The following is a 21,894-nucleotide window of genomic DNA, read 5'->3' as shown; positions in this document are numbered from 1 at the left end:
GCGGAACACCACTCATTACAGACCTCCATTCGGAAAAACACCCTCTGTCTTCTATGGCCAAGCCTGTTCTGGATCCATCAAACTAATTCACCCCTGACCCCATGTGATCTAATCTTTTGCACCAGCCTGCCATGAGGGACCTTATCAAATGCTTTACCAAAGTCCATGAAAATAACATCCACAGCCCTTCCCTCGTCAATCATTTTTGTCACCTCCTCAAAAATTCAATTAAATTAGTGATACATGACCTCCCTCGTCAAAACCATGCTGTCTGTTGCTAATAAGATCATTCATTTCCAAATGTGCATAGATCTTGGGCAGGATTCTCCAAGCCTCGGGTCCGAGATAGGGTCCGAAGCCGCTCCCGCGATTGTCCGGTCCCTGGAGAATCGCTGCCAAACACGCGCGCGCGGTCGACGCGGTGCTGGTCGGGGGCCATTGAAAGAGGCCCCCACAGCGATTCACTGAGTGCAGCTGGCCGAGTTCCCGACTCAATCCGCGGCTGCCCTGGTGGAGGGCGGGTGGTTCATTCAGGGGGGGGGGGGGCCTCCAGGACGGCCAGGCTACCGATTGGGTCCACCGATCCGCGGGCGCGCGCGATCTGTGGGTGGCCTATCGTCTCAGTGCCGGTCCGCAGTGTCCTGGCAATTCTCAGGGCCGTATCGGCAGCTAGAGCTGTACACTTCCGGCATGCTAACACCCAGCAAAACGGGGATCGTTTTACACCATTTTTTCTGGCGTAAAACCCCACCGTTCTCACGCTGGCGTGGGGACATAGCTTCAAAGTCTGAGAATCCAGCCCCATACCTTTCTGGCAACATGCTACATTCCTCCATGTTGGGCATGTCACTGTCAGGACAGACCCACCAGAGGTGCAGTGATGTACAGTCAGTAAGGAGCAGCCTAGGGAATGCTCAATATTAACCCTGGACGCCATAAAATCTTGCATTTATATAGAGTACCTTTCAGGACCTCAGGACAGCCCCAAGTTGCTCCTCAGCCATTTGAAGTGTGGCCACTATTGCAAGACAGGATATTCAGTAGCCAATTTGCGTACTGCAAGTTCTTACAAACAGAAATGCAATGATGACCAGACAATCTGTTCCTGTGATGTCTGTTGAGGAATGAACACTGACAGAGAAAATAAAAGCAGAAAATGCCAAAAAGGCCCTTCAGTTCTGGCAGTATCAGTGGAAAGAGAAACAGAGTTAATATTCCAGGCCGATGACCTTTCATCAGAACTATTCATCGTCATCACTGTGTGTGATGTTCAGAATATCTCATTGAAGCAGCATTATACTAATGAACATTATGGTATACACCCTCCAGCTTAGTGTCTAATACTCCAGCTCTGCTCTCACCACCAGTAATTTCTCATTTGACAGCTGGGTGAACATAATTTGCCTTGTCTGGTATTGCTGCCAGTGCCTGTACGTAAACTAAGAATGTATAGCGCACAGTAAATATCAGGAGTAGCGTTGCCTGTGTGACATATTAGGCTTTCTAAGGGAATTTGATATATCCTGCTAAATTCACTTACTATCCAAAATGATTATCTGAATTCATGCTGCAATTTATTTTGTTCATTTATGAAATGTGAGTATAGCTGACAACGCTAGCATTTGCCACCCATCCCTAATTGCCCTCGAGAACGTTGTGGCAAACCCCTTTCTTGAACCATGGCAATCTATATGGTATAGATACACCCATAGTGCAGGTAGGAAGGGATCTCCCAGGTATTTGACTCGATGACACTGGAGGATCAGTGGTCTCATTCGAAGAGAAGGGCCGGAATTCTCTGGCCATCGGAATTCTCTTTTTCCGCTCGCAGCACACTCCCGCCCGCGGGTTTCCCGGCACCGTGGGGTGGCTTCAGTGGGAAATCCCATCGACAGGCGGCGGGAATGGAGAATCTCGCCGTCAGCATACGCCGCTCTGCCAAAAAACACAAGGCTGGGGAACCAGAGAATCTCCCCCAAGATGGTGTGAGTGAGGGAGGAGCTTCCAAGTGGTGGAGCTCCCATGCATCTGCTGGACTTGTTCTTCGAGATGGTAGAGTTTACAGGCTTAGAAGGTCCTGTTTAAGGAGCCTTGGCCAGTTGCTGCATCATGTAGGTGGGTACACACTGGTGGCATTGGATCCTGACCTGGATGGTGCTGAGCTTCTAGAATGCTGCTGCAACACATCGCTTTGGGTCTGGAGTCACATATCGACTGGACCACGTAGGAATGGCAGATTTTCTTCTCTGAAGAACATTAGTGAATCAAACTAGTAGTGTGGCAATACAGTAGTGTTAGGGTCACCACTATTGAGGTGAGGGGCGGGATTTTGCGTTCACACCTACCTCAAGAACAGAAATTCCCACCCAAGGTCAACAGACCTTTAAGTGGTCCATCAAATTATCTGTCCCCCTGCGATAATTTCAATGATGGGCGGGACAGAAACCTATACCTGAGCTTTTTATCCCAGATTTAGGTACACAGGTTTCTATGGACTTGATAGCATAATCTCCTTATCCTCTTCAGTATCAGTTGTTTCCTGTATTTATCCTTCACATTCATCTCATTGGCCTCCTTGTTTTTTTGTTCTCATAGCACCAATGCACTTCTTAACTTCCTCATAATCTTTTCTCATGGGTAAGCTGTTCTGCATAATCAGTTTGTCAGGGCTGAGTTCTTTTCATTTCCATTTATGACAAGTGCACACCAATCTTTTGACAGATGCCTCTGCTGCATATTAATTACCTTTATGGATTATACTCAAGTCTTGCAGAGATCCTCCCAGGTTCATCAACTTTGGCACAGAGTATTTACTCGCTCAAGCTGCATCCTATCATGCGTAGTCGTGGGGAGGGAGCGGGGGTGGGGGTGGGGGTGACAGTACCTCCCCCTCATGTTGCACCTTCTACCAGCTACTCAGAAGGTCTGAAAGCTAAATCCACTTTTCCTTCACTGTTCACCCTCTGCTGCCACGCCCCACATGCTCTCAGAACATCTGGACACGCCTTCTTTGCCCCGTTTGAAAGACTAGTTTGCGCTGTAAGCATGCTCTGTCCGGGATGACTGGAACTCTGATACAATTAGCTTTTCCATTATGTAGTAGTCACATTGTGCAATATGACTATCTCTTACATGATCTTTATTATCTAGATTAACATAAGTGACGCTAATTTGCATTTCTGTCAGAGAAATGTCTAGGCTTCTGTGAATTTATAATAACCTGTGCTAAACCTCGAATGTTGTGATACAGGCCTGGTGTTATTATTGGAAATTGAACTAAGTTGTTTTTCGGTTTTACTGCTATTTAAATATAATGAAATAGCCCATATGTTGGTGTAATAGTACAATAGTATATGGTCTGCAGTAAATACCTGCAGTAACACAAAACTTTTTTATTCAATGATTTAAATGCTGGTGTTTGATTTGAAAGCATGTGCCACAAAAGCCTCTTGTGGAGTTTTGCACATGGCTGGTGTCGCTGCTAGGAATAGCGGAATGTGTATCCCGACTAAACTCCGGGACCTCTGAAGGGAAAAAGAGCAGTTGTGCCCTTTTTCACTGCTTGAAAATATAAGCCCTCTCTTTGCGATCCCGTTTTAGTCAGAAGATTTTTGATCTCATTTTGAATTCTTGTGCGGCCAAACTGACCCATCCTGACAGGATACAGATTGGAAGAACATTTTTATTTGGTACTACTGTTGACGACTTCCATTTATTGTCGTGTGTGAAGCACAGAATTTGCCAGATGGCACAATGACATTTGTCCCATGATGTGTTTTACAACCTACTTGATCAAATGATTTGCCTCTGGACAACAAATGAATTGATGAACGTGAAAAGGGCACAAGTTATTAGGCAGATGGTTTTTATGCTGCATGCATGATAAACTATATTTGAGCATTATTCCCTCTTTTTCACAGATTATCCGTGTGCTATGGTGGTACTACTTCTCTAAAGTCATAGAGTTCATGGACACTTTTTTCTTCATTTTACGAAAGAACTACCATCAGATCACAGTTCTGCATGTCTATCACCATGCCACCATGTTCAACATCTGGTGGTTTGTTATGAACTGGGTGCCCTGTGGTCACTGTAAGCGAGCTAACGGTCTTTCTTTTTCATTTGGGAGTTTTATTTTTTGAAGGGCAACTAAATCCAGGCCTGATGGACATTTTATTTTATTCCTCTGCTCAATGCAGTAGCTTGAAACTTTGGCACTGAATTTATTCGGAACTTTTTTTCGCCACTGCGCTACATAACTTGGTCAGAAGTGCAGAGGTAATCCTGTTTACCCACGCAAACACTTCCTCCAAAGTTCCAACAACTCAGCGGCAGAAATTCGGAGCCTTAATAGCCCCCCCCCCTTCCACTTTGTGAACTCTACAGTCATTGCCTCTGAACTGATTGATGTCTGTATTCAGTGTGAAACAGTGACTGGGCCTGCCATGTACGTTCTATAAATGCAAACTGTTCATGGATGAATGTTGCAAGGAAACTAAGAAAAAAAGTAATTCTGGCTATTTTGGGTTTAGTTGCTCTTTAAAGATGCGGTATTCCTTTTCAAATCGACAGTTTTACAAATTTAATAACCAAGCATCTGTGTATTCTGAAATGGTTTACTTGAAAATAACTTTTGATTAAATTAAAATTGTCTTTAAATTGAAGAACTGGCTTGCTCGAAATTATGTAAAGCATCCATTTAAACATAAAATACAACCCATGATTGCCTTTCCTTAATCCACAGATCAAATGGAGGTTGTTAAATTTTTATTGCCTCTTTATGCGGTCGAGGTACCTCGTTAGTTGAATAATGTTCTTTACTATCCTTTATACCCATGTGGTTAGGATGTTCGATGAACCTATTTGACTTCTCTGGCCGTTTTGATTTAGGTGTACATAACCCTTTAAAAAATGAACAGTGCTCTGCAAAAGCTGAAACACCAAACATCCAGTGCATGTATTACTAACATTTGCTGTTCAGTCATTGCTAATTGCAAATGAGATGTAATTTTTCACACCTTGTCACATTCTCCAGATTTTAACATTGAAAGGAGTGTGCAGATTGTGTTGACAGTGTGTGGCCTGTCAAATTCTTGACACTCCGCTGGCAAAATATTCATCTGATGCTTGTGATCTTTTGTGTTTCTGTCATGTAGACAATCCAGTTGGTGGTGGACATATATATAGATAAAAGAAATTAAATACAGGCTTGAAGAAGTGATTCAACTTTATAAAGTCCAAATCTTAGGGAACCCAAAAAGCTGAATCTTAAGCCTTGCCCCTAGCATTTGGACTGTTGTGATGTTTCCTACTCTGTGCTTATAAAATTTAGATTCCGGTTTAGAAATCCAATAGTATGTGTTGACTCCGCACTTACGAACCCATCCAGAAGAAAATCCATTGTATCACAATGTAACTTCCTGAGTGATGGCGATTGTGCCTTTATTATGCAACCAGAACTTAATCGGAATCATTAGCCATGATAGCAGGCTCGAGGGGCCAGATGGCCTACTCCTGCTCCTAGTTCTTATGTTCTTATAACACAGTCTAAAATTTCACAATGTGACTTCCTAAATGTAAACTCTATCTTTTCAGAGTTGATAATAGTGCCTCTTATCTACAGAACTCAGGAGGATGAGAATGCATATTGGATCCCTTTGAAATGATTGTACACACTGCTTTTCAAGACTAGAGTTTCTTGGCTTTCATATTCTCCAGATTTTAACATTGATGTATTTTCTTGCATGCGTTTCAGTTGTTTTCAACTGACACTATCTACCTGTGCTTGCAGCTTTCTTTGGGGCCACCCTCAACAGTTTCATTCATGTGCTGATGTATTCATATTACGGTCTTTCTGCAATCCCAGCCATGCGACCTTATCTTTGGTGGAAGAAATACATCACTCAAGGACAATTGGTAAGTAAACATCATTGTACTTAGACACCAGCAAGTTGGGAGTAAAGTCATGTTCCTGGTATTGCCTTATCTTGTGCATGTTTTTTTAATGGATATCTGTCAATAGCAGAGAGCTGTTACATAGTACATAGAACATACAGTGCAGAAGGAGGCCATTCGGCCCAACGAGTCTGCACTGATCCACTTAAGCCCTCACTTCCACCCTATCCCCATAACCCAAGAACCCCCTCCTAACCTTTTTGGTCACTAAGGGCAATTTATCATGGCCAATCCACCTAATCTGCACTTATTTGGACTGGAGGAAACCGGAGCACCCGGAGGAAACCCACGCAGGCACGGGGAGAACATGCAGACTCCGCACAGACAGTGACCCAGCAGGGTATCGAACCTGGGACCCTGGCGCTGTGAAGCCTCAGTGCTATCCACTTGTGCTACCGTGCTGCCCTGAGCTGTTGTTACAGTTATCCTTTTGAGCTGGAACACAATGTCTGCATTATTATTTGGTCCAAGTATTCATCTGCAGTTTTCTCCCCCCCTCACACCATATCTGAACTCCGTGCTGCTATGTACAGCACGGCGCATTTTACAATTTGTAACTATCTGTACAAGTCCTAGATGGTAACCAAGTATTAATTATCTATGTGCTAGCCTGTAATAAAATGACAATGCCATATCTTAAAATTGTGTGTGGCAAAGCGAAACAGAAAAGGATTCTGACAGTGCATCGCAAGAATCTGGAAAAATAACATCGGGAGAGAAAACAAGTCAATCTAGTCCAGCAGGTTCATGGGTGGAACAAGATGTGGACTCTTTTCAAAGTGAGAGGAAATTGTGACATGAGGAACTCTTTAATTCCCCAAATCGAGAAGTTGAACAGTGAAGTTGGATATAATCTTTTTTTATTATACATTTAGAGTACCCAATTCATTTTACAGTTAAGGGGCAATTTAGTGTGGCCAATCCACCTACCCTGCACATCTTTGGGTTGTGGGGGCGAAACCCACGCAACCACGGGGAGAATGTGCAAACACCACACTGACAGTGACCCAGAGCCGGGATCGAACCTGGGACTTCGGCGCCATGAGGCAGCAATGCTAACCACTGTGCCACCGTGGATATAATCTTTTAGGGGAGAGGAGGTTATGGAATCTGTACTTCTCTGAAATGTCCACAGTGTAAGAGACCATGGAGATTGAAGACAGTTGGAGAGATAAATACTTTGGCACTCATCTGCCTTGGGAGATGATGGTGTGTGCCCGTTTGTCACTTCTGTATTGGATACTGTCTGTTGATGCTGCAGAGGCTGATTCATGGGTGGCATTTCCTCCTGCAGCTGGCACAGGTAAAGAGCAGTGGCCTGAGGTCAACTGAACTTCTTTTCCTTTGGGTGGGCTCTCTTTTCCACGGTCTGGTCATCTCTTTTGTCCTCTTGCTTTTCCCATGCCCCTCCTGACTGCTTGTGTCCAGCAGCGAGGAATTCCCATGCATCGACTTCGACCCCGGGCAACTGGAACTTTCACTTTCAGACATCCTTTTACCACAGACATGAGTGGCTCGATGGCCTCGTGCCGATGGCAGGCGCACCATAGAGCATGCCTTTGGGGATGCAGCCGCCATTCATTCAGCTCGCATGACCCAGCCAATGGAGCCACTGTTGAGAGGGTAAACATGCTGGGGATCCCTGCATCAGGTGTTCTTTCATATTTGGCACTTGGTGCTGCCAGGAGATGCCCAGTATTCATCTGAGTGGCAGAAGCTGGTCAGCCGCTTTTCTTGACTTAGATAAGTTTTGGCTGCCTCGCTGCTGTATAGAAGGATGCTGACAAAACAAGCCTTGTACACATCAAGCCTTCATCAATTCAATGACCCATTGTTTGTTTGCTGTTGCTCCATACTTGACATATTGCTGTTGGTAGCTGCAGCCTTGGAACTCCTGGTGCTGATTTGGCATCAAGAGACAGGTTGCTGGTAGTTTTGATCCAAGGTATGTGAAGTGTCGATGACCTCCAGAGGTCAAATGGTAACAACCATTTAAGTACATTTATAAACGTAAGAAGATTAGCGAAAAACATCAAGCATAAGGTCCAAATATTTTCAACGGGCACATATGTGTAAGGATGGTCACATGCAAGAATTACATTACAGAGCGTAGTCTCCTTATTTGAAAAAGGATATGATTGCGTTAGACGCAGTTGAAAGATGGCCGACCCGACTCATTCCTGGGGCTTATCGTGTGCAGTAAGGTTGAATAGGTTGGGCCATGACCCACATGAGATGTAACCTGATTGAAACGTACAGGGTCCTGAGGGAGCTTGATGCCAGGTGGATGTTTCCTCTTGTGGGAGAGGTAGAGCCAGGGGGACACATGTTAAAGATAAGAAGTCTCCCTTTTAAGACAGAAGTGAGGATTTCCTTTCCTCTCTGAGGGTTGTTTGTCTGTGGAATTCTCTTCCCCAGAAAGCAGTGGAGGCTGGGTCATTGAATTGATTCAAGGCACAGTTAGTCAGGTTATCGCTGGACAAGGGAGTCAAAGGTCATGGAGGGAAGACAGGAAAGTGGAGTTGAGACCACAACCAGATCAACCAGGATCTCATTGAATGGTGGGAAAGGCTCAAAGGGCCAAAGAACCTACGAAGTCTATATTCCTGTGTAGTATGGTGGATTTGTTGACCAGTCGTTTATGACAGGAAAGTCTCAAAAGACCAACTCCATCCCTCTCCCCAGCAACTGGCTGAGGCAGACTGTTTGCAATCTTGCCGTTATATTTGACCTCCAGATGAGCCTCTGCCCACATAGCTGCACCCAACTAAGACCAAGGACGGAACTGGAAAATCCTGGCCTAAGTCCATTTATTTCCACTACAATAACGTTGCCTGAAAATGTCCCCTACCTCAGCATATCTGCTGCTGAAACACTCAATCATTCCATTGTTACCTCTAGACTCGACTATTCCAGTGCATTCCTGGCTGGTCTCCCATGTTCTACTCTCTGTCAACCTGAGGTCATCTAAAACACAGCTGCCCATCTTCTAACATGCACCATGCTCCATTCTCGCAGCAACCCCTCTGCTCTCTGACCTACATTAGTAAGCAATTCCTCACCTTTAAAATTTTCACCCTTAGCTTCAAATCTCTCCATGGGCTTGCCTCTTCAAGCTCTGTAATCTCCACCAACCCTACAATCTTCTGAGATATCTGTGCTCACCTAATTCTGGCCTCTTTAGCTTCCATGGTTTTAATCATTCCACTATGGGCAGCATGGTAGCACAAGTGGATAGCACTGTGGCTTCACAGCGCCAGGGTCCCATGTTCGATTCCCGCTGGGTCACTGCCTGTGCGGAGTCTGCACGTTTGCCCCGTGTCTGCGTGGGTTTCCTCCGGGTGCTCCGGTTTCCTCCCACAGTCCAAAGACGTGCAGGTCAGGTGGATTGGCCATGCTAAATTGCCCTTAGTGTCCAAAAAGGTTAGGAGGGGTTATTGGGGTACGAGGATCGGGTGGAAGTGAGGGCTTAAGTGAGTCGGTGCAGACTCAATGGGCCGAATGGCCTCTTTTTGCACTGTATATTCTATGTTCTATTACTTGTCATGCCTTCAGCTTCCAAGACCCTAGGCTTGAAATTCGCTCTCTAAATCTTTCCCTCCCTTGCCTCCTGTTCCTTTCTTTTCTCCTAAGATGCTGCTTTGACCAAAGTTTTGGTTAGCTGTCTTAATAACTCCCTATATGGCTCAGTGTCAAGTTTTGTTCGATAACATTCAGGTGAAGTGCCTTGGAACATACAATGTGCTACATAAATATGAGTAGCTGTTGCTCTTCCATGTGCTCTGCTGGAACAATACCTCGCCAATTACAAGGGCATGACATGGCTATACTTACCCTGTAGTTATCGACTGAACATGCCGAGAAAAGTTGACATTCAGATTCAAGTGAGTTTTTAAACAATGTAATCGGTCATTATTGCAGCCATACAACTTCTCTGATGCTGAAAATTCAACTTTAAAGTTGTGGAGTCTCATTCCTTCAGAATTTAATTACTGTTGGAGATTTTTAAATGTTTTATTTCATTTTTTCTGTCTGTTTCTGTCTCTCTCTCTTAATCACATCTATCTTTCGCTGTATTTTGCGTTCTGTATGTAATTTAAATCAGTGATGATCCTTCAGATATAAAAGGAGAAAATGCTGTATAAACTCAGCAGATCTGGCAGCATCTATGGAGAGAGAAACAGAGTTAATGTTTCGAGTCCATATGACTCTTTATAGAACTGCTGAGTTTATCCAGTACTTTCTGTTTTTATTTCAGATTTCCAGCATCCGCAGTATTTTGCTTTCATTATAATTAGTAGTTGAACAGCCTTACTGTTACTTGCCTTGCTTATGAATGCCACAGGTCCTTTGTAGAAAGCATTGTGCTAGATCAGACACATAGTGATCCTCAATAGCTGGCAAAAATTCTGTGGGCAGCTTTCAGCATAGTGAACGATGAGTGCTGTTCCTCCACCACTGACCGCAAAATCTACATAATTTTTTTAAACCAAGTATTATTTGAGGTTATTTTTGTGATAACTGCAAGGAATCTTTGCTTACCCTTTGACCAAGTGTAGTCATCGCTGGCGAAGCCAGCATTTATCGCCAATTCCTAATTAGCCTTGAGATGGTCGTGGTCAGGCTGCCTTCTTGAACTGCTGAATCCATGTGGTGTAGGAACGGCCACAGTGCTGTTAGGTGGGGGGGGGGGGTTCCAGGATTTTAACCCAGCGCCTGTGAAGGAATGGCAACATATTTCCAAGTCGGGGAGGGGTGGGGAGGTGTAGCTTGGAGGGGAACTTCCAGATGGTAGTGTTCCCATCCATCTGCTGCCCTTGTCCTTCTAGGTGATAGAGGCCATGGGTTTGGAAGGTGTTGTCTAAGGAGCTGGTGAGTTGCTGCAGTGCATTTTGTTGATGGTCTGCCCCTCAGTGTGTGCCTCAGCAGTGGAGGGAGTGAATGCTTCAGCTGGGAATGTTTAACTTGTGTATCGAGGAAAACTTAGGATGGCAAGAGAAGGAATCAAACCGATCAGTTTTATACCAACAATTGGAATAAATGAAATGGTGAGACGGAAGTGTTCAGCGTTAAGTAAGATTTGGATATATTTGGAGTAGTAGATATGTGATTATGTGATTCAGATTTCCAAAAGAGTGATGCATAGCAAAATGTGAGATGAATTAAGCAATGCAGAAATGATAGGGGTGAGGGGAGAGACGAAGAGAGAGAAAGGGGTGGGGGAGCGTTGGCTACTTAGAACTGCCCGATTTTCATCTTGTTGAAATCCATAGACCAGCAGGCTCCTCCACTAGATTAGTGACTAGGCAGAGAAGTGGAACATTACCCCTGAGGTTTCACTTGAAGGGTGCGATTTTTGAGCAGGATCCACTTCTTGGCTGGGATAAGTTAGGGTTAAAATTGTACCAACTGAGGGCAGAAGATTGAGGTGGAGAGGAAATTTCCTGTGGTTCATATGCATGAGAAATTTTATGAACGTGTCAAAAATGTTTTCTTTGATTTACATTTCCAGCAAATTGCAAACAGATTCTAAAAGAATTGCACTCCCAATTTGACTAGACACAACAATCAAAGGTCAAAGATCTCTTTCTAAAATGCTGATAATTGACTATTGGTGGGGCAATTCTCCTTTCACTCTCATGAGCAAATATAGGCAGTAGTTGAGGTGCTACTTCAATGTTGGGGCTGTTAAGATAAGGTTCAGCAAAATATCTAATTAAACAAGTCGAGGTCTGTGTTAAAGAAGGAATCTGGATTGTGGGGCTGGCATCAAGCTTAATTTAGACACTCAAAAAAAAACCCAGATAAATTTACAGTTTGACATTTGGCGTGTGAAAATCATGAAAGGAGTTGCCAGCAGTGGTAACAAGCAGCAATAACTTACATCCGTTATTTTGCTGTTGGTTCAGCAGATATCCTGTTTCCAGGTGTAAATAAGTTTGGGCAGTTATGGCAGAATATGTGATCAGCTCCAATAAAGTTGGCCTCCATACAAACTTCAACTTTAATTATCAAACTGATCCCTCAACGTGACACAGAATGACATCCAATGTCATCAATTCATAAAACCTGCCAAAATCTCTGTAATTAATATGGCAAGTTCAAAAATAAATTAAATAGCTCTGCAGTTCAGTTGTTTAGGATGATACTCCATATCTAGTATTTTATTTTGTCTTTGCTTTATTATTTTTTAGATTCAAATTCTATTTTGGTTTCTAATATTTTCAGCTCCAGTTTGTCCTGACGATAGTTCAGACCAGTTTCGGTGTTTTCTGGCCATGTGGGTTTCCAAGCGGCTGGCTGTATTTTCAGATCGGCTATATGATCTCTCTGATTATTCTCTTCACTAATTTCTATATTCAGGTAAGTACTTTCAGTTGTATCTGGGGGATGTGAGTGGAAGCACAGCTTTCAATGGTTTGTAAATGGTTTGCTGACAGCGGGTTCTCTGGTGCTGCCGAGGCCCCCCCCCCCCCCCCCCCGTCGACAGCAGTGGGAGCAGAAAGTCCAGCCACCAGCGTATGGGGCGCCACAGGAAAACAGGCGGCTGGGAGGCCGGAGAACCAAGCCTGTAATTTTTTCAAATCAAAGCCACCTATTATCTGGTACCTGTCAGAAGGCGGGCTATTTTGGGGGAAATATTCCACATAGATTTTCTTTATTCTATCTCCACCATTATCGCATACTACTTTGGGCCAACTGAGATTTAATGCCTCTAGCCAACTGTATTTATTCCAACTAGTCGTCTTAACCTGTAAGTAAACCACAGCAAAATCGGCAGGTAATTGAGAATGAGGAAAAGTGCTTGACCCGTTTCAGAAGGTCTCTGTTCCAGCATCCAAGGTCTCCAGGTTTTTTGCCTCTAGTACTCTTACCAGAAGTCTGTTACATGGATTATCTCTCTCTATGTTGAGAAGAATTCTCCCCGAACAGGCGCCGGAATGTGGCGACTAGGGGCTTTTCACAGTAACTTCATTTGAAGCCTACTTGTGACAAGCGATTTTAATTTCAGTTCATAAAGTTACCTTTTACCAGTTTGAGCTATGCCCCCTTAAACTACTCTCACAAAGGCAGCACGGTGGCGCAGTGGTAGCACTGCAGTCTCACGGCGCCGAGGTCCCAGGTTCGATCCCGGCTCTGGGTCCATGTGGAGTTTGCACATTCTCCCCGTGTTTGCGTCGGTTTCGCCCCCACAACCCAAAGATGTGCAGGGTAGGTGGATTGAACACTCTAAATTGCTCCTTAATTGGAAAAAATGAATTGGGTACTCTAAATTTAAAAAAAAAGAAAAAAAAAAGCTACTCTCACAATTGAATTTCACATAGTTTTCAGACAAATCGCAGAATCTCTATAGTGCAGAAGGAGGCCAGTCAGCTTATCGAGTCTGCACTGAACGTCCGAAAGAGCATGCTATCTAGGCCCACTCCCCCACCGAACATGTGGACACTGAGGGGCAATTTAACATGGCCAATCCACCTAACCTGCACATCTTTGGACCGTGGGAGGAAACTGGAATACCTGGTAGAAACCCACACAGACACGGGGAGAAAGTGCAAACTCCACACCGACAGTTACCCGAGGCCGGAATTGAACCTGGGTCTCTGGAGCGATGAGGCAACAGTGCTAACCACTGCACCACCCATCTTTTCCATTCTTTTAACTGCTATACACCTATATAAGATCAACTCTCAGACACTTTCCTTTGATGTTAAAAAGCTCAGGTCTATCCAGTCTTTTCTCATAATTCAGATATTTGACACCAGGGACCAAGTTTATGGCTCTTTCCCACTCTGCCTCCAGCCATTGCAGGAAATCATGTTGTCAGTTCTTTGTAACTTAGTGCAACTAATGGTCACGTATGGCCTGATGAGAGTACTGTGTGACCTGAGCAGGACTATCTCTGTCTGCTAGTCTACTGTTCATGGCATGTAAATTCTGTTGGCTTTGCTAATTGCTGCTCTTCATTGATTGAACATTATGAGATTCAATGAGCTAGATTGAATTCAACTTTAGCTTCAACATGGGATACATCCATTGACAGTTTCCTTCCTATAAAATATCCTTCACAATTATTTGCATTAAGCTTCCTATGTCATTGTTCTCCCCAGAAATATCTTGGGCGCGATTCTCCCAAAACGGGAGAAATCGTAAGGCTGGCGTCAAACCCGGGTGGGTTTGACGCCAGCGCGCCCCTTCCCGACCGGGAACCGATTCTGGTCCCCGGTCGGGGCTAGCAGCCCGACGCCGTAGGCTCCGGCATGACGGGCTTAACGAATATCGCTAAGCCCGCTTGCCGGAGTTAGCGCCGGCTGACGCGTCATATGACGTCAGCCGCGCATGCGCGGATTGGAAGACTCCAACCCGCGCATGCGCGGATGACGTCATCGCGTATTTGCGTGAAACCCGCGCATGCGCGGGCCGGGTTGCCCCTCAGCCGCCCCGCGAATGGATACTGCGGGGCGGCGGAAGGAGAAAGAGTGCGCGGGCATCGGGCCCGCTGCCCGCGATCGGTGCCCACCGATCGCGGGCCCATGGCACCCTTGGCACGGCCGTGGTACTGCCGTGCCAATCGGTGCCATGGTTATGAAAAGCGAGTTTGTGACGCCGTTTTTACGAACGGCCAGACCAGGTGTGTTTGCCGTTCGTAAAAACGGCGGAAAGGGCTGGGACTTCGGCCCATCGAACAGCTGTGAATCGCTGCCGGCCGTAAAAAAACGGCGGCAGCGATTCGGGTCGGGAGTTGGGCGGGGGGTGGGGGAGAATAGCGGGAGGGCGGGAAAAATGTCGGGAAGGCCCTCCCGCTATTCTCCGACCCGTCGTGGGGGTCGGAGAATTTCGCCCCTTGTTTTTAAATTTCTGATCTGCCTCCTTCGATTCCAGCACCTCTCTTATCACCGATAAAGTTGGCCAGTTTGTATTGGGCTTCTGATTCTAAAGCATTATTGGAAATTAGAACAATGTCCCAACACCTCCCTCCCTCTGCAATATAATAACTATAAAAACAAGTACTTCTTGTTTTCTACCCTTAAGCCAAATACTTATGCACATCAAAAATTCATCTTGGATCTTCACAGCCTTTAGCTTATCTGAAAACCTTTCATCCAGAACTTTGTCCAAGTCTTTTTGGAAGTCAAAGGACATCATATCATAGCTTCTCTGCCCAATTGCCATGACATTTCATTAAAACAAGTCAGAGAGGTTGGCCTCTCATTCAGAGTCTCTTTCTTCAGAAACCATCTGAGTGAATTTTCCCTCACTTCTCTTTGGCCCTAAACACCTGAAAATGGCATCAAGATATATCACGGAAACACAATGACTTCAACGGATTTTTTCAAATCATTTTGGAAATCGCAGTGTTATAGGCACTGGAAAAAGATTTCTACTACATAGGCCTATTGATAAGGCAAACGATTGTTACAAATTCACAAGTACAGGTTTGGATTATTACAAATTCACCGTTTCTGAACTTCTATGAGGGTTCTCCCAGTCTCTCACTGTAACTCAGTTTAGTCCAGTTTAGCCAGTCTCCAGCACATTTTTAGCAGTTTATAAAGAGTTTTATGGAAGGAAAGCAGAAGGTCACTTGATCAATCTCACAGACATAATGACATACAAGGTGAAGCCTGGCAAAGAATTACTGGTATGAAAATAAAGGAGTTGAATTGATGCCTGATCAGGATGGCTGGGGCACTGCCAGTGTGGCATGCTGGCAGTACAAAGGTGCCCAGGTGGCATTTTGCCTGCGCCCATCTGAGGTGGGGTGTGGGGGTCTCGAGGACAGGTGAGTTGGGAGGGGGTGATCTGGGGGGTCGCGTCGAGGGGTTGAGTTTAAATGGCACCCCGATCTCTTCCTGCACTGATGAGCAGGCCTTCCCCACTGAGGCCCGAAAAAAAAGTGCCGTTCGATAGCGGGGTTGTTCCCACCAGTACAGGCGCCAGGAACAACCCCACTAATCCCACCCAGAGCAGGATTCTGTTGTTTCTTTGTTCGATCGTGCCCAAAGTCTCAGTATAGAAGGCACATTTTACCCATGATCCCAACCCTATATACAAAACTATATTCTGTTTCATGAAATGCAAGAAACTGGGGGAGAGACTACTTCTTCTTTATATATTATGGGATTTCATATAAATACACCTCTATCTGAGTTCATAAGAAGAATTGCTTGTATACAAGGTACTCATTCAGTAGAAATGCCTACAAGTGGGCTCACTGTGCTATGCTTTGCAAAAGAGACCCCATTCATTCTTTTTTCTTTTGTGTTTGAACAATTTCAGACCTACAAGAGAAAGAGCGCTTTCGAAAGGAAAGACTGTCTAAACGGTTCTACAATAGCTGCAAATGGACACACAAATGGCCTTTCTACACAGATGGATCATTATTCAGAAAAGAAAACTCACTAAGATGGATTCCAGGGCTAGAATCGTGTTTTGTCAGCACATTAAGATTTTTGTGATGTTCTAAGGCAATTTCAAAAGTTACCAATGTGTTAACTATATCCAGTCCTGCATTATATAGCCATATAGGGTAGGAATTTGGAACTGAATATTGTTGTGATCAATAGAGAAAATGAATTTAGAGAAATTTCCTTGTGCGAAAGAGAACCTAAGTGGTAGAAAGGTGCTGAATATATCAGCCCTATATAGTTTCAAAAATGTTAGATTATTCCCTGAACTAGAGCAATGGACCCCAGTGTGAATCAGGTATAATGTGGTTGATTTTAGTTTACAACACTGTTGTTGCCTTACTGCTTATTTGTGTGTTAGGTACTGTCTTGTATTCACTTTAATCTTAAAACCATATTTATATGTTTCAACTTAAAGGTAATTTGGCACAGGGTGTTTACCCATATGCCTTAGTTCCATCTAAAGTTGCAATGCTGCATAATTATTTTAAATGTTTCAAGAATTCTTTTCCTCATTCTTGGTTATAAATACTTGGCTTGCTGGTTTTAATAAAAAGGATGGGGTGTTGATACCACAGTGTAGAAGCAGATGACGGAGTGCTTCATGGATGTGTTTCAAGCAGTCAATTTTCCCTTAGTGCTAATGACTGGCCAACAAAAGAAACCGAACCATCTTAGCCACTCTTTGGCCTTATACTGGGTGTGTCCAGTTTGACTGAATGGTCAACAATCACACACAGCTCTTCAGTTTCCACTTAAGCCGGTGAACCAAGTTTCAGAATAAAAGCTCTTCATCATGTGTACTTCTTCTACCCGCCCAAAACTCCCAATCCTCTCAGGAATTTCCATGATTATTGTCTGTTCAAGGATCGTTGCGTAGCCATAGTTTGCTTCTGTTATCACAGAATTTAAGCTGTAGTGTATTGGATAACTGGACATTCTACCTTTGAGGAAGAGCTGAAAGATCTCTGCACAGTTGAGGTAAAAGCAGAAAAGGTTGAATTTGCAGAGTAGCCCAGTGAGCATCTGAGACAGAAATAACAGTTATGGTTTCAGCTGCTGTCTGTCCTGCTTTGTAACTTCAACATTTTCTATTTTGATTTCAGGTTTCCAGCATTCATGGCTCTTCTTAAAAAAAAACTGCAGCTAAGTTAAGCTGATTCACACTCATGTCACAGGTGTGCTCTCCTATTTTGAAGTGTTGGCTGCGTGGCCTGTAGCCTCTTTGTGGCACGCCATGCAAAAACAAAGGATGTGAGGTAGCTTAATTCTGTTGTCATAACTACTGAGTTGTCTCATGTGAGGTGGAAGAATTAAATACTGTAATTTCTACCTGGGTTGCTGCGGCCAGATTGCGTAGCATACACATAGCGATGGTCTCATGACATCCGAAATGCAAATCATTACTGCACACACGTTGCTGCTTATGTGGCGTATTGTTCGGTGTGTGCAGTGGCACCGTTAGATTACAAGGAAAACGTGCCCCTAGTGGTGTGACCTGTTTCACTCGGGAGGACATGAGGTGAAATCATTTGCTGGCTTGGGCCCTTTTTGTGAGGGGGTGAACTTGAATTGATAAATAGCTCGGGAGCATTCATGCTCACGTGATACTGGGGCAATGCATTAACCTTTTCATCGGGAAGTTAACTCCATGGGTGGGTAGCGAAAAGAAGAGTAAGTGCCCACACATACCAGATGCGGACTGGGTCACAACCCTTGCCTATTGCACACACTGGAAAGCTGTCTCTTCTGTTTAAATTATTTTATTTTAAAATTGTAGTCAACATCGGTAATTATCAAGATGGACTAATATTTTGGTGAGGTACCCTATGTGTTTAAAGTATAACAGTTATGCAGCAGTGTCACTTTAAATAACTTGTGAAGTTTCACGTATGCCTTAAAAATAAATTACAGGGTCCAAAGCTTTGCTGCAGGCCTACTCAATGTGTTGGTGAACTCTGTGCAAAGAAAGAAAAAGTTCATGTAGTTTCCAATTTGCAATGTGATGACCCTAATTCTCTCTTATATATTTGAATTAAATGTTTGTTGATAACTGTTAAGTCTCAAGTGATTCAAAATTACATTAACAGGTACAGTGGTATACTTTTAAGCAAACGACATATCGATCTTTATTACTAATGAGACAGTGTCATACCTAATGAAATATGATCCATAACTGTTACTTTTTTCAAACATCCCTGATCTCTTTAAGTGGATATAATTATTTTTGGTAGCGTTGTAAATTGAGTATGCGATTCTTTCACCACAGTGACCCTACCTGTGACTATCTCAGTGTAACTACTGCACTTTGGCCAATTCAGACAGAGAATAGAATGGGGTGATGGGGAGCAGTTTCCTTTCTCATTCACCTGGAACAGGGTTTGCATATACCTCACCGAAGGAACCCCGGTGTGTTGACGTCCGTTGAGTCGAAAGATGCCCAAATTGTAGCTCAACAACAGTTTTAATAAACAAGACCAAGCACCCAATGGGCATTAATGAAACTGCGATCCATTTGAAAAAAAATAAAGTCAAGGTTGTAGCAATGGGTTGCATAACCCGTATTCTACCAAATTTTACTCATTTGGACTAAAGTTACTGAATCTGTACATGGAAATCCCAGCGTTTGGACCTTTTCTTTTAGTTGGTTCACTTTGTGGAAATAAAGTCCTGAAAAGTACTCATTTGAGCAGGTGACAGTGCATTTTAGTAGCCTTTGAACAGGAGAATAGCCAATGCACATTTTCTGAATCCACTTTTAAAGTTCACAATGGGAGCAAAATGTTTGAATGTCGAGTTATCAATGGGCGAATTGCAAACCAGCCAGGGTCTCCTATTCCGTTTAGGGTTTGTGATTGATTTAACTGCTGCAAAGCCAGGAACACAATCCTGACTGTGACTGCGTACACAGTGAAATATTGAAGAAGAAAGCACATACATACCATGACTATCAAGGAGCAGTATCTTTAGATGAACCAGAACATGCAACCATAGCACAGATTTGCTTGAACTGCTGAAGCACTGTTTTCTTTTTCAGCTTTAGTGGAGAGTAAATGTCAAGGGTTCTTCAAAACTTAGCGTATCTCAAAAGAAAAGCAAATGCTTAGTTTGCTGAGTTTTAATCAAAGGCTACGTACACAACAAACTCTAAGCTTAGCTGTTCTGGTTGTCTTAATTAGGTATGACGTTCTGTATCCCTTTTTTCATACAGGCACTGAATCTTTCGGGTCAATGCTGCTCTCAAATGTCACATTACATTTTTTTAATTAAACTTTAATTATGAGTGTGCTGGTTTAACCTGTGTCTGAGTAACTTGTACATTCATCAGTTGTAACATCTTCAGATGCACTCAATTCAAATAATTAAAATCTTTACTAAACTTATATGGTTGTGCTAGCCTATTTATAATCCAGTGATGTACTTGCCACATGCACACGGGTAACTTACTCCAACTTATGTGTCAGCACTTTCTGAAGGCTGGCCTTTCATTGTGCTCCCACTGATAGCAATCCTGACTTCAGCAACAGTGCGGCACAATAAATGAGGTTGCTTCCAGGGATACAGAGAGTCATCTCAAGAGGGTAGATAGAGGCTGAAGTTAGATAAGCCAGCTGCTCTTTTCTCTGGCCATAATGAGTTCTTGAGCAACTATTTGGGAAAATCTGGCAATAGCAAATCACAACGTTCAGATAACTGTTGGTGTACAGGTTTCCATTAAAATCGCTACAACTCGTAGGCAGAAATGTTGAGTGTAATGCAAGATATTGCCTTACTCAGGCCATGGAGACTCAAAATTTAAACTCGATAGCCTCTGTGAGATTGGGATGCATGATTAACCCTGGCCTATTCAATGTAGTAGGCAGCATGCCAACCCCATGCTGTTTATTATTTCCGATACTTTCAGTGTCCAGCATCAATAATCTTGCTACGTATTGATTGGCGAGTGAATCAGCAGGGTACCAGTATCGTGCATGTCAAGCACCCCTTAAAGCAAGGCTTTGTGGCTAAAGCCAGCCTGAACCTCTGAAAGAAGGGAGCAGTGTGGCGGGAACATGCGGTGACTGCCACACGGGAAGTGAATATAGCCTGTGATACGTGGGGGAGTGATCTCCACCATTTCTAGATACCGTGTCGCGTCTTTTCGTCCGATGTCACTTCGTCCAACGACACTTCGTCCACGTCTTTTGGTCCAACGTCTTTTTGTCCGCACGTCTTTTGGTCCAACGTCTTTTTATCCAATTACAAATTAACTCCGTATAAAACCATTTAATTGATAAAATGCAAATACAATACAGCAAGTGAATTTAATTGCTAAAATGCAAGTAATTGAAATCGAAATCTGCCATGATATCAATCGGATCTGCATTAGGTTGCATAATTTTCAATTGGTCAAAAAATAATTTGTATGTCTGCTTTCTTTTATTCGGCAGTAATGCAAAGACCCGTGGAAAACTGCTTCCTTTAACTTGTACATGAATGCAGAACAGTTGAAACCACTATTGTGGCACAATCTTGAATGTCCCATCGCATGCCCAATGACGATATGATGCTAAATCCTGAAGAGCACTTTCTGATGCGAATACTAGTAAGCGCTGTTGATCCTCGGCGCCCGAATCGTATCTCAGAAACTGTTCGCCATTGTCAAGTTTACAATATTTGTCAGGTATTTCAAAACCGTGTCTAGCCGAAGGATTAGCGGGAAATCCAGAATTTTTTTGTCGGCACCTTTGAATAGTCCTTGAGACGACGGGCAACCTAGGGAGTTGAGAGCAGGTATTTTCTGATAGCTGCGTAAACTTGGCTGCTAGTATGCTACGCGAACTTGCTGCTATGTTTTCCACTGCTTCATGCTTTATTTCTGCAACTGCTTTTCTAGCATTTAACGAATCGACATCAGCTGGATGAAGGTGCTCATTAGAGAAATAAATAATTTTAGGCTCATTGTTTTCCGTTACCGTGTGAATCCGCACTGAACACAGCCTTCTTTTCTCACATCTCCAGTATTCTTTTCCTAGGTTTGGACTGCTCGAATGAAAATCGTTGATATAGTTATTTCCATCAGCTACCTTCCTTTTGCTCTTCGTTGACACAATGAACTTTGCCATTTCGGGATGGGCGAATTAAGAAAGAGAACGATAATATCTATCCTTTAATGAGGCTCGTTAAAGGAAAGAGAACGATAATAACTATCCTTTAACGAGGCTCGTTAAAGGAAAGAGACCGGTAATAAAAATCCTTTATTGCATATTATACCTTGCTATGTGCATTAGAGAAGATTTCTATTTACAAAAAGTTAATGTGGGGAGTGGAGTGGAGTGCTAATAAGCAAGTTACAAAAAGTCTTTGACAAAAAAAATCATCCGACAAAAAAACGTAACAAGTCACAAAAAGTCTTTGACGAAAAAAATCATCGGACAAAAAGACGTAGGACCAAAAGACGTGCGGACAAAAAGACGTTGGACCAAAAGACGTGGACGAAGTGTCGTTGGACGAAATGACATCGGACGAAAAAACATAGCACCTCTAGATACTG

The 21,894-nt window shown here is 43.6% G+C and overlaps 1 protein-coding gene across 1 annotated transcript in view; it reads left to right on the top strand.

Moving 5' to 3' along the window:
• The window catches only part of elovl5 (ELOVL fatty acid elongase 5), an 80,475-nt gene extending 60,731 nt beyond the window's left edge, over positions 1 to 19,744 (top strand). The window contains exons 4-7 of the mRNA XM_038800448.1: positions 3,921 to 4,092; positions 5,792 to 5,916; positions 12,184 to 12,318; positions 16,234 to 19,744. Of these exons, the coding sequence (XP_038656376.1) occupies positions 3,921 to 4,092; positions 5,792 to 5,916; positions 12,184 to 12,318; positions 16,234 to 16,359 (558 nt within the window). The 3' untranslated portion in view covers positions 16,360 to 19,744. The remainder of the gene's footprint in view (positions 1 to 3,920; positions 4,093 to 5,791; positions 5,917 to 12,183; positions 12,319 to 16,233) is intronic.
• The last annotated feature ends 2,150 nt before the right edge of the window (positions 19,745 to 21,894 follow it).

This window comes from Scyliorhinus canicula, chromosome 6, assembly GCF_902713615.1.
Source record: "Scyliorhinus canicula chromosome 6, sScyCan1.1, whole genome shotgun sequence".
Lineage (NCBI taxonomy): Eukaryota > Metazoa > Chordata > Chondrichthyes > Carcharhiniformes > Scyliorhinidae > Scyliorhinus > Scyliorhinus canicula.
The sequence above is the reverse complement of the archived record's forward strand: the minus strand, read 5'-3'. Positions and strand labels throughout refer to the sequence as shown.